Below are 12,754 nucleotides of genomic sequence, written 5' to 3' on the forward strand. Positions count from 1 at the left end.
CAGAATCACCCCTGGTTGAGACCACCTGGGTTAAGGGATTCCAAGAGCCCCCAAGAGACTCTGTATCCCATGATCCACCACCCTGCTGGGGTCCCAGGAGGCTGCCCACATTGAAATCCACACCCTGAGTGGGTAGGGAGAGAGAGGAGGTGAGCCCTAGGAGCTGGGGGTCCTCCTGGTTTACACTGTCTGCCCCATCAGGAGTTTCTCCTAGTTTTTTTTTTTTTTTTTTTTTTTGAGACAGAGTCTCGCTCTTGTTGCCCAGGCTGGAGTGCAGTGGCAGAATCTCTGCTCACTGCAACCTCTGCCTCCCAGGTTCAAGCCATTCTGTTGCCTCAGCCTCCTGAGTAGCTGGGATTACAGGTGCCTGCCACCATGCCCGGCTAATTTTTGCACTTTTAGTAGAGATGGGGTTTCATCATGTTGGCCAGGCTGGTCTCGAACTCCTGACCTCAGGTGATCCACCCACCTCGGCCTCCCAAAGTGCTGGGATTACAGGCGTGAGTCACCGCTCCTGGCTGTCTGGGCCTGATAATTAAAAACGACTTGCATTCCTCAGATAAAAGTTCTTTTTTTTTCCACAAGGAAAATAATGTCAAGGTCAAAATAAGTATGTAGAGATGAATCTCTAAAGTTAATGTTTTATTTGGCAAGAAAGAATTGGAATTTGAGGCATACATGCAGACCAAAGAGGAGTCTGGGGTTTTATAGAAAAAGATGAGTGTGGCTGGGCATGATGGTTTATGCCTGTAATCCCAGCACTTTGGAAGGCTGAGGTGGGAATATAACTTGAGATCAAGAGTTTGAGACCAGCCTGGCCAACATGGCGAGACCCTATCTCTACTAAAAATACAAAAATTAGCTGGGCACAGTAGTGGGCACCTATAATCCCAGCTACTCGGGAGGCTGAGGCGGGAGAATCGCTGGAACCTAGGAGGCGTTGGTTGTAGTGACTGGAGATGCCAGTCACTATTCCAGCCTGGGTGACAGAGTAAGACTATGTCAACAAATAAATAAATAAATAAAAAGACCAGCCTGGGTTACATAGCAGGACCCCATCTTTCCAGCAACAAAGAAAAAGCCCATTGAGTTTTTTTTTTTTTTTTTTTTGAGACGGAGTCTTGCTCTGTCGCCCAGGCTGGAGTGCTGTGGCACGATCTCAGGTCACTGCAGCCTCTGCCTCCCACGCTCAAGTGATTTCTCCTGCCTCAGCTTCCCGAGTAGCTGGGACTACAGGTGCCCACCACCACGCCCGGCTAATTTTTTGTATTTTTAGTAGAGACGGGGTTTCACCGTGTTAGCCAGGATGGTCTCGATCTCCTGACCTTGTGATCCGCCCGCCTCGGCCTCCCAAAGTGTTGGGATTACAAGCGTGAGCCACCGCACCCTGCCCCCATTGAGATCTTGATCAACACTAAAGGGGCCGGGTGCGGTGGCTGACGCCTATAAATCTCAGAACTTCGGGAGGCTGAGGCGGGCGATCACTTGAGTTTGAGATTAGGAGTTTGAGACCAGCCTGGCCAACATGGCGGAAATACATCTCTACTAAAACTAGAAAAATTAGCCGGGCGTGGTGACTCCTGCCTGTAATCCCAGCTACTCGGGAGGCTGAGGGAGGAGAAATCACTTGAGCCGGGAGGCAGAGGCTGCAGTGACCGGAGATCGTGCCACTGCACTCCAGCCTGGGCGACAGAGCGAGACCGTGTCTCAAGAAACAAACAAACCAAAAAAAAAAAACAAAAAAAAGAAAACCCAAAAAACAGTACAAGGCACTTGTACTTGACACTGAAAGGCTTTAATCACCAGGCGCTGTGGCAGTGACTGCGGGACTCCATTGCTGAGAGGAGGAAAGCATCAGAGGTCAAGTGACTCTCCCAAGGTCACCCAGCAGGGAAGGGGTGGGGCAGGGCTGGAATCTGGCTGGGCAGGGAGGGTGTTGGTGTCCCCCGGGGACTTGGGGAGGTGCTGGTAGTGAAACCGCCTTTGCAAAATTATGACTGAGACAGTTAAAGAGATCTAACTTCCCCGACTCCCTCTTCCTTCTAATCTGCAAGCTGTCCTTGTTCATCTCTGGGCATAAGCTGAACTAACTTTGGGCAAAACTTACAGTTTAATTAATTAATTAATTAATTAATTTTTTTGAGAAGGAGTCTTGCTCTGTCGCCCAGGCTGGAGTGCAGTGGTGCAATATCGGCTCACTGCAACCTCGGCCTCTCCAGGTTCAAGCGATTCTCCTGCCTCAGCCTGCGCAGTAGCTGGGATTACAGGCGCGCCCCACCACGCCCAGCTAATTTTTGGATTTTTAGTAGAGACGGGGTTTCACCATGTTGGCCAGGCTGGTCTCGAACTCCTGACCTCAGGTGATCTGCCCACCTCAGCCTCACAAAGTGCTAGGATTACAGGCATGAGCCAGGGCGCCTGGCCATGAGAGGGGGTTTCTCCATGTTGGTCAGGCTGGTCTCGAACTCCTGACCTCAGGTGATCTGCCCACCTTGGCCTCCCAAAGTGCTGGGATTACAGGGGTGAATCACTGCGCCTGGCCTTTTATTTTTTTTTTGTACCCAATAAACAGCATTGTTGTCGAATGAGTACTGGACTTGGAGCTACAAGTCCTGGGCCTTGACTCTTACGGGGGGAAATTCGGATTTTTGGTTTTACTAAGCCGTGTGTGGGGAGGTGTCCGGCGTCCTCCTCCTGGGACGGGATTCGAACTCGCCATCCGACGGGCCCGCCCACAGGGTCTCCCCGGGTCCCCGCTTCGGGCCGGCGAGTGGGGGAAGGGGTCGGCCGAGGGCAACCGAGGACGTGCGTGCGTACGTGGATTCGGGCGGGCGGGCGAGTCCACGGGGCGGGGCGCCGAGGGGGTGGCGCGCGCGGGTCGGCCCGCTGGGCGGCGGGCACGCGCCGGCGTCTTCGCTCCGGGCCCCCCTCGCGCGCGCGGCGAGTGGTTCCGCCCGGCCCCCGGCTCATTGTGCTCGCCTCACGCCGGCCCAAGATGGCGGAGGCGCTGGAGGCCCCGGGCCTGTGACTACAAAGAGGGAGCCGGGGGCCGGGCCGGACCGGAGCGCGGCGGCGGCGGCGGCGGCGGCCGAGGCCGAGGCCAGGCCCCCTCCCCTCAGCCTCCCGCCCCTCCCTCCCGCCCGCCCTCCTCCGCCCACCGGCGGCCCCGCCCCTCCCCCAACCGCCCGCCTAGCATGGTGCGGCGGCCGCGCGCGCGGACATGGGGGAGAAGCTGGAGCTGAGACTAAAGTCGCCCGTGGGGGCTGAGCCCGCCGTCTACCCGTGGCCCCTGCCGGTCTACGTGAGTGCCGCCCCCCACCGTCCCTACCTCCCGGCCTCCCCTCCTCCGCCGCCCCTGGGGACACCCCAAACCCCCCCAAGCCGCGCTTGCCGGTCCCTCCTGCGGAACGGAGCCCCCGGACTCCACTGTCGCTGCTCCACCCCCGTTGCTTCCCAGCCGAGGGCCCCGCGGCTGTTTCCCGCAGGTTGGGAACCCCGCGCGCCTGGGGTGGGAGCGGGAGCCGGCGCCCCCGAGTCCTGCCGCGGTGCCGTTGCCCCCGCCGGGCTGTCCCGGGCGCGGAACGGGAGGGGTAGCTCGTGCCGGCCGCGTTTTGACGGGAAGCCCGCCCCGCTCGTTCCCGGCGCTGTCAGTGTGCTCCGCCGCCTTATTTCTCTTTTTGAGGGCACCCTTTCCTGTCTCTTCTCCTCTTCTTTTTAAAAATTAGGCGTTTGTCACGCTTTTCGTACTCGGGCACGGCGGGCCCTACCCTGCGAAGGTGGGAGTTAACGTCCCCTTGAGTGGGCGGGAGCGGTCTGACCTTTGGAAATGGGGAATTTTTGTCCCCATAATTTTCAGTGGGTATGGGCTGCCCTGGTCCTGGGAAATTAGGAATCTTTGACCTGTTAATCGTAGTTGGGGGGGACAGGCTTTACCCTTGGAAATTGGGACTTCTGCTCCCCGATCTTGAGTGGGCAGGATTGGGCTCACCCCGGGAGTTAGTAAATTTTGTCTTCTTCATCTTGGTGACCGTTGGAAAATGACAGGCTGGGTGGAATGTTACAGAGGCACCCCACGGGGTGGTTCCAGAAACCCGCGTGCGGCTCCCGGGGTGCGAGTCCCGGCGTGGCCCCTGGGGAGGCGGGGCTCGTGCGTCCGCGCTTGGGATCCTCTGGCCACGCTCCGGGCCGGGCAGGGCGCGTTTTCGGGGAAAAGTGAAGCAGGCGCTGTCGGCGAGCGTGTCCGGGGCGCGAGTTTTGGGGGGCGCGCCTGCAGGGCCCGGCCGGGCATCCCCGCGCGCCCTGGGACTCCCGCGCGCGCGCTGGGCTTGTGTCAGTTTTTGGAAACGTGCTCGCTGGGGGCGGGGTCAGGACGCGGAGAGCGCTGGGGAGCCCGGGCTGGCTCACTGCCCCGGGTCGGTGCGAGTGGACGGGAGAGGGAGCGCAGCTTCCAGCTCGGCCACACGTCCCGCGCGCGGGGCTGGCAGGGTCGGGCCCTGGGGCTCTGGCTTCTCTGGTTGGGCAGCTCCGGGTGTGCGCCTGGGCGGCCTGAGCCGGGACCCGGCCGGGAGAGGTCCTAGGACAAAAACTGAAAGCAGAGGCCGCGCTTTAGCGCCCGGACCGGTTTCCTCCCTCGAACGTTCAAACTTCAGAACCCTTCCAGCCTCCACTTCTCTCTGTTGGGCTCTCATCATTTTAGGTGGTAGAAGGTATATGACCATAAGAGTTCTATCTGACTGAAAATCAATTGAGGTGGCTTACCCCACCGTCTGACCAGCCCCAGTACATGGCTTCACATTTTTTTTTTTTTTTTTGAGACGGAGTCTGGCTCTGTTGCCTAGGCAGGAGTGCGGTGGCGCGATCTCGGCTCACTGCAAGCTCCGCCTCCTGGGTTCACGTCATTCTCCTGCCTCAGCCTCCCTAGTAGCTAGGACTATAGGCGCCCGCCACCACGCCCGGCTAATTTTTTTTGTATTTTTAGTAGAGACGGGGTTTCACCGTGTTAGCCAGGATGGTCTCGATGTCCTGACCTCGTGATCCACCCGCCTCGGCCTCCCAGAGTGCTGGGATTACAAGTGTGAGCCACCGCACCCGGCCCACATTTATTTTTTATTTTATTTTATTTTTTGAGTCGGAGTTTTGCTCTTGTTGCCCAGGCTGGAGTGCAATGGTGCGATCTCGGCTCACTGAAACCTCGGCCTCCCGGGTTCAAGCGATTCTCCTGCCTCGGCCTCCCTGGTAGGTGGGATTACAGGCATGCGCCACCACACCCTGCTAATGTTGTATTTTTAGTAGAAACGGGGTTTTTCCATGTTGGTCAGGCTGCTCTTGAACTCCTGACCTCTGGTGATCCGCCTGCCTCGGCCTCCCAAAGTGCTGGGATTACAGGCATGAGCCACCGCGCCCGGCCTCACATTTATTTTTATTTATTTATTTATTTATTTATTTTTTGAGAGGGAGTGTTGCTCTTGTTGCCCAGGCTGGAGTGCAGTGGTGCCATCTCTGCTCACTGCATCCTCTGCCTCCCGGGTTCAAGCGGTTCTCTTGCCTCAGCCTCCTGAGTAGCTGGGATTACTGGCATGAGCCACCACGTCCGGCTAATTTTGTATTTTTAGTAGATACTGGGTTTCTTCATGTTGGCCAGGCTGGTCTGGAACTCCCAACCTCAGGTGATCCGCCCGCCTTGGCTTCCCAAAGTGCCGGGATTACAGGGGTGAGCCACCGCACCTGGCCTCACATTTATTTGTATATCTTCCTCTTTCAGTTCACCTGGGGCGTAGTTCACTGTTTGCAGGGTACAGTTCTACACGTTTTGACAAACTCATTGGGTGGTGCCCTGACCAGTGCCGTCGTCCAGGTGCAGAACCCCCAGCTTCCCTGCGGCGCCCCTGTCCTCAGTTTGCCTGGGAGCTCCTGGCTGCTCCCCATCTGGCCTTACCTGTAGTTCTGCTATTCTCAGAAAGTTGGCTGAATGGAATCAACAGGACGTTGCCTTTTGGTCCTGGTGGCTTTCAGGCGGCCAAATCCGTGTTGCTGCAGGTTTCAAAAGTTACCCCGTTTTTTTGCTGACTGTAAATCCTTTGGACAGTTGGACCACAGATTGTTTATCTGTTTGCCTGTGGGTCACAGGACTGTGGGCTATTTCCAATTTTTGGTGATTAGAATAAAGCCACACTAAACACTACTGGCAGGATTTTTGGTGAAAGTCAGTGTTCACATGGCGAGGTTCTCAGGAGTGGACTGCACGGCCTGTGCCAAGCGTCTGTTTAACATCTGCATCCCAACAGTTGCCATTTGTCAGGGCTAAGAAACCCACTGGAACCCGGCATCAGGGTCTGGGGTAGGGGTCTTGCCAGGGACTCTTTGCCTTTTCCCTGATACCGAAGTGAACATTCACGTGAAGGCAGCCCCGGTGTCCCCGCCCGCATGCCTGCTGCCCTGCCTGGCCAGTGCCCCATTGTAAATAGTAAGGGCGAGGGCTGGCGGGAGCGGGCTTTCTAGTGGTGGGCGGGTCTGGGCCGCATCTTTCCCTCCCTGGCCAGGCCCTGGCTTGGCAGGGTGTGCTGGTCCTGGCGCCGTCTGCGGCCTGTTCCTGCTCTGGTTGGCCCACTGCCGGGCCCAGCATCTTCATTTGCCCAAGTGCCAGAGGCAGCCTTCCGACAACCTCGCCGTGACATTTGTCATTTTCTGTGTTCCCGTTGAGGAATTTTGCTTTCTCACAAGAAGTGAGGGTGGTTCTGATTTTCTTTTCTTTTTTTTTTTTGAGACAGAGTCTTGCTCTATCACCCAGGCTGGAGTGCAGTGGCGCAATCTCTGCTCACTGCAAGCTCCGCCTCCCGGGTTCCAGTGATTCTCCTGCCTCAGCCTCCCCAGTAGCTGGGATTACAGGCATGCGCCACTACGCCTGGCTTATTTTGTATTTTTAGTAGAGACAGGGTTTCACCATATTGGCCAGGCTGGTCTCAAACTCCTGACCTCAGGTGATCCGCTCACCTCGGCCTCCCAAAGTGCTGGGATGATAGACGTGAGCCACCGCACCCGGCCGCGGCTGCAGCAGCACATTTATTCATGATTAATTCCAACAGCAGCTACTGAATACTCAGTGTTGTGGGGGCACAGAGGACAACAGGACAATATTCTCCCCCCGCCACTGCTCCAGCATTCTTAGTCTGAAGAAACCTGTCAAATGAAGACAGGCCGGGCACAAGGGCTCATGTCGGTAGTCCCTGCGCTTTGGGAAGCCCTGGTGGGAGGATTGCTTGAGCCCAGGAGTTTGAGACAAGCCAGGACAGCATAGTGAGACTCCATCTCTACCAAAAAATTTAAAACAGTGAAGTTAAGTAGATTATAAATAGAAGTTCAGTAGAGATACTGTGCTGAGTACAAGGTCAGCTGAGGTCCCCAGGGAGGGGCTGCCACTTCTGCCCTGGGGGACCTGTGGGTGGCTGCTTGGAGGAGGGGCCATGCGGAGGAGGAAGCAGAAATAGCCACAACTGTCCACACTCGGAAATGAGCAGTTCAGAAGGGGTTTGCCCAATTGGCAAACGCAGGGGGGAGGAAGGGCGATTTTTCTTATATGACCTGTGAGTTCCTGGATAACCGCTTTTCTCAAGCCCCGCGTGGCATTTCTTATTTTTTTGAGAGGGAATCTCGTACTGTTGCCTGGGCTGGAGTACAACGGTGTGATCTCGGTTCACTGCAACACCTGCCTCCTGGGTTCAAGTGATTCTCCTGTCTCAGCCTCCCCAGTAGGTGGGACTTCAGGCACCCGCCACCACGCCCAGCTAATTTTTTGTATTTTTAGTAGAGACGCGGTTTCTCTATGTTGGCCAGGATAGTCTCGAACTCCTGACCTTGTCATCCACCTGCCTGGGCCTCCCAGAGTGCTAGGGTTACAGGCGTGAGCCACTGCGCCTGACCCTGCGTGGCATTTCTAGGGCAGGATGGCCCTGCCCTTCTTCTAGTGGGAAGGGCACAAGTGGCATTATTGGTTGTTTGCTCAGAAAGAACCTTCAAAGGCCACAGAACGGGACCTTCCCCCGGTGACTCACGGGCTGTGGGCGGGCAGGGGCGGCCTCCACTGGCCAAGGGTCCCGACTCTCTGACTCTCATTAATGAGTGAGTACATGTTCCGCCTGACAGCCTGGCCTGGAGCCCGGCTGTGGGCGGCGGTGAGTGGGCAGCCAGCAGTGAGTAGCAGCTGGGGCGGGGTGAGCCATCCCCACCATGAGTCAGAAGGTATTTTCTGCTGCTGACCTCTGAGCTTGAGTGTCCTGAGTAATCCCAGCTCCCCCGGAGGCAGATTAACCTTTAGGCAGCTTTGTGTGAGTAAAGGAGTCACTTTAAATAGTAAAGAATAATAGAAAAAACCCAAGTGTCCCATTTTATAGCAAAGGCACACTGCTTTGTTCCTGGTGGCCCTGAAAGAGGTCGCAGGGGGCACGGGGCGGGGGGAGGGGATTGTCCAGAAACTCTGCAGATGATACAGGGACACTCCAGCCTAGCTTCTAAGGAGAGTTTTGTTTTTTTTTTTTTTTTGAAACGGACTCGCTCTGTCTCCCAGGCTGAAGTGCAGTGGCCCAATCTCAGCTCACTGCAACCTCCGCCTCCTGGGTTCAAGTGATTCTCCTGCCTCAGCCTCCCAAGTAGCTGGGATTACAGGTGTGAGCCACCATGCCCAGCTCTTTTTTTCCTTTAAAAATCCGCTTGTTAACTGCTGCTCATCAGAGTGTATATTTGGGGTAATTCGAGTCTGTGCTCTCAGGTTGCAGTCCTCAAATGTGGCCCAAATAAACGCTCCACTTATATTAATTTTGCTCCAGTTCCTTTCCTTTAGCTCGACAGTGTGAATCTACAATTTTTTTTTTTTTTTTTTTTGAGATGGAGGCTCGCTCTGTCGCCCAGGCTGGAGTGCAGTGGCGCGATCTCCGCTCACTGCAAGCTCCGCCTCCCGGGTTCAGGCCATTCTCCTGGCTCAGCCTCCCGAGTAGCTGGGACTTACAGGCACCTGCAACCACGCCAGGCTAATTTTTTGTATTTTTAGTAGAGACGGGGTTTCACCATGTTAACCAGGACGATCTCTATCTCCCGACCTTGTGATACGCCCACCTCGGCCTCCCAAAGTGCTGGGATTACAGGCGTGAGCCACCGCACCCGGCCTACAATTATCTTAAAATAAAAAGTTTGATTAAAAAAAACACATGGTTGCCCAGGCACGGTGGCTCATGCCTGTAATCCCGGCACTTTGGGGGGCCAAGGCGGGCAGATCACCTCCGGTCAGGAGTTCAAGACCAGCTTGGCCAACATGACGAAACCCCGTCTTTACTAAAAATACAAAAATTAGCTGGGCGTGGTGGTGGTTGTCTGTAATCCGGAGAATCGCTTGAACCCGAGACGGGGGAGGCTGCAGTGAGCCGAGATCATGCCATTACACTCCAGACTGGGCGACAGAGCAAGATTCTGTCTCAAACAAACAAAATTAGATAAAGGAAAAAAGAATTTGTGTTCAAGTAATATTGGCCATTGATGGCTGCACATCGCTCTTGGTGTTAACAGATTCCAGGAACAGGAAGATAGTGGCCGAGACCAGGAGGCAGGAACAGATAGATGCCTTTCCACGCTTGCCCCTGGTGTGGTTGGGAGGCATGACTGAAATCCTTGCTCTTGTCTCTCTGGACCTGATGCATTTTGCATGCCTCACTGGGCACGGACTGCTTGGAGCTGTTTTTATCTTCCAGCACTGTGGGGTATAGGAAGGACCCAACACAGTTTCTCCTGTGCTCTCCAGCAGTCAATACAGAGGAGTTCCGGAACCAGATACGTGTACCCAGGGATTCATCAGTTCTGTGTTTCCAACTGGGTAGCCCCGATTCAACTCACTTCCAACATGTCTACCTCGACACAGGCTCAGATCCCACGGGGTAAGGGCTCAGTCCCCAAGACTCCCCCACTTTCCATGCCAATTAGAGGCCCCACGTTGTGACCTGTGCTTCTGAGTGACCGGCTATAAATCCAGGTTCCCATCACCCTTACCTCGGCTTGATTACATTGCCTCAGTGGCTCACAGAACTCCAGAAACACTTAGGTCATCTGGTTAATGATAAAGGACAATCCATAGGATGCCCATGAATACTGAGAAATGGACCCTCAGGGCAAGGCATGGGGGAAGGGCCCACCCCCTCCAGGAGTCTCCCGGAACCTGTCCCCTTCCAGGAGTCTCCCGGAACCTGTGTCTCCCGGAACCTGTCCCCTTCCAGGAGTCTCCCGGAACCTGTCCCCTTCCAGGAGTCTCCCGGAACCTGTCCCCTTCCAGGAGTCTCCCGGAACCTGTCCCCTTCCAGGAGTCTCCCGGAACCTGTGTCTCCCGGAAGCTGTCCCCCTCCAGGAGTCTCCCGGAACCTGTCCCCCTCCAGGAGTCTCCCGGAACCTGTCCCCCTCCAGGAGTCTCCCGGAACCTGTCCCCCTCCAGGAATCTCCCGGAACCTGTGTCTCCCGGAACCTGTCCTTTTGGGTGTTGTTTCTCTCATTATTTTTGAGATAGGGTCTTGCTTTGTCACCCAGGCTGGAGTGCAGTGGCTCAACCTCTGCTGACTGCATTCTCCGCCTCCTAGGCTGAAAGGATTCTCCTGCTTCAGCCTCCTGAGTAGCTGGGATTACAGGCGTGAGCCACCACGCCTGGCTAAATTTTGTATTTTTTGGTGGGGCCCTGCTGTGTTGCCTCAGGCTGGTGGTAACTTTGATAAGCTTTGGGCCTCAGCCTCAGGCTGTGTGGTGGGGCCTGAGGTACAGCAGGGGCCCCAGAGGAGTCCTCCAGGGGAGGACTGTGAGAATGGTGTGGCACTGGTGGAGCCTTTTACCTGGAGGATCCTTGCATTGAGCCCTTCTGGTCCCGATTTGTACTGCGCCCTCCTCTTCTTGCCTGTAGGCTGAAAGAATGAATTCCTGGCCCTGGAAGGTTCAAACAGCAGTTCTCAGGGGTGGAGGTGGCTCTGCCCCCAGGGGACACCTGGTGGCGTCTAGAGACCTTTGCGGTTGTCACCACCAGGGTGGGGGAAGCCCAAGGATGCTGCTCAGCACTCACAGAGCTTGGGGCAGCCCCACCACCGAGGGCGGGCAGGAGACGCCGAGAGCTGTGCCTTTCATCGCCTGGGGTCCTGGGCACAGACCGCCGCCGGGTGTCGCTCGGTGTTCGTGTAGATGCCTTCTCCTGGGGGCAGCCCTGCCTTTATTTCCTGAGTGCTTCCTGGGACCGTGCGGGTCCGGCAGGCCCTGGCCAAGATCCAGGCTTGCTCCGTGCAGTCCCCGCCCACTGTGTCTCCCTGAGGAAAGGACCTGAGGTGAAGTTAGCGTAATGGGAGTGTATTTGGGCCACGTTTGTGGACTGCAGCTCTGGAGACACAGACTCAAGTGCCCAGAATGTATGCGCAGCAGTTAACAAGTGGGGCTTCCTGGAGAAAAGAAGGGGGCGGCTTTTGCATTGGAATCACAGGAGTGATTGCGGGGCTCCACATCCTTCCTGGTATCTCAGACTCCAGGGACGTGAAGACAACAGACGGGTCACGGTGTGCAAACAGTGCTAACCTTGTAGGTAATTCATCAGCTAGTGAAGATAACAGACGGGTCACGCTGTGCAAACAGTGATAACCTTGTAGGTAATTCATCAGCTAGTGTGGAAACCCCAGGGGAGGAAAGAAGGCCCTGGGAGGGCGCGACCGAAACTCACTTGGAGGCTCTCTGGGCCTGTGGAGTTAGGCACAGCACGCAGCTCCCGCTCCTTGGACGCACTTTTCTTTTTTGTTTTCTTTTCTTTCCTTTTTTTTTTTTTTTTTTTTGAGACGGAGTCTCGCTCTGTGGCCCAGGCTGGAGTGCAGTGGCGCGATCTCTGCTCACTGCAAGCTCCGCCTCCTGGGTTCAAGCGATTCTCCTGCCTCAGCCTCCCGAGTAGCTGGGACTACAGGCTCCCGCCACCACGCCCAGCTAATTTTTTGTATTTTTAGCAGAGACGGGGTTTCACCATGTTAGCCAGGATGGTCTCAATCTCCTGACCTCATGATCCACCCACCTCGGGCTCCCAAAGTGCTGGGATCACAGGTGTGAGCCACCGTGCCCGGCCTGCCACTTTTCTTTCTCTCTCTCTCTTTTTTTTTTTTTGGAGACAGAGTCTCACTCTTTTTACTCAGGCTCAGTGGCGCCATCTCGGCTTACTGAAACCTCCGCCTCCCGGGTTCAAGCCATTCTCCTGCCTCAGCCTCCCGAATAGCTGGGATTATAGATGTGCGCCACCACGCCCAGCTAATTTTTGTATTTTTAGAGATGGGGTTTCACCATGTTAATAAGGCTGGTGTCAAACTCCTGACCTCGTGGTCTGCCTGCCCCGCCTCCCAAAGTGCTGGGATTACAGGCGTGAGCCACCGTGTCTGGCAATATTTTTCCTCTTTTTTTTTTTGAAATAACAGCCTTGTTGTGACAGTTTACGTATCATAAAGTTCACCTGTTTTAGGCTGGGCATGAGAATGGCATGAACCCAGGAGGCGGAGCTTGCAGTGAGCTGAGATCGTGCCACTGCACTCCAGCTGGGCGACTGAGTGAGACTCCATCTCAAAAAAAAAAAAAAATAGTTCACCCGTTTTAAGTGTACATTTCAGTGTTTTTTAGTATATTCACAGATTGTGCAGTCATCACCATTGTCTAATTCCAGAACATTCTCATCACCCCAAAAGGAAACGCTACCGCCTCAGCAGTCAGTGCTGGTCTCCCC

The 12,754-nt window shown here is 55.6% G+C and overlaps 1 protein-coding gene across 2 annotated transcripts in view; it reads left to right on the forward strand.

Annotated features, from left to right (window-relative positions):
• Positions 1–2,967: 2,967 nt before the first annotated feature.
• DOT1L (DOT1 like histone lysine methyltransferase) overlaps positions 2,968–12,754 on the forward strand; it is a 70,648-nt gene continuing 60,861 nt past the window's right edge. For both annotated transcript variants that reach the window (XM_054465452.2, XM_054465451.2), the window contains exon 1: positions 2,968–3,301. In XM_054465452.2, the coding sequence (XP_054321427.1) occupies positions 3,221–3,301 (81 nt within the window). In that variant the 5' untranslated portion in view covers positions 2,968–3,220. The remainder of the gene's footprint in view (positions 3,302–12,754) is intronic.

Source organism: Pongo pygmaeus, chromosome 20 (assembly GCF_028885625.2).
Source record: "Pongo pygmaeus isolate AG05252 chromosome 20, NHGRI_mPonPyg2-v2.0_pri, whole genome shotgun sequence".
In the NCBI taxonomy this organism is placed as follows: domain Eukaryota; kingdom Metazoa; phylum Chordata; class Mammalia; order Primates; family Hominidae; genus Pongo; species Pongo pygmaeus.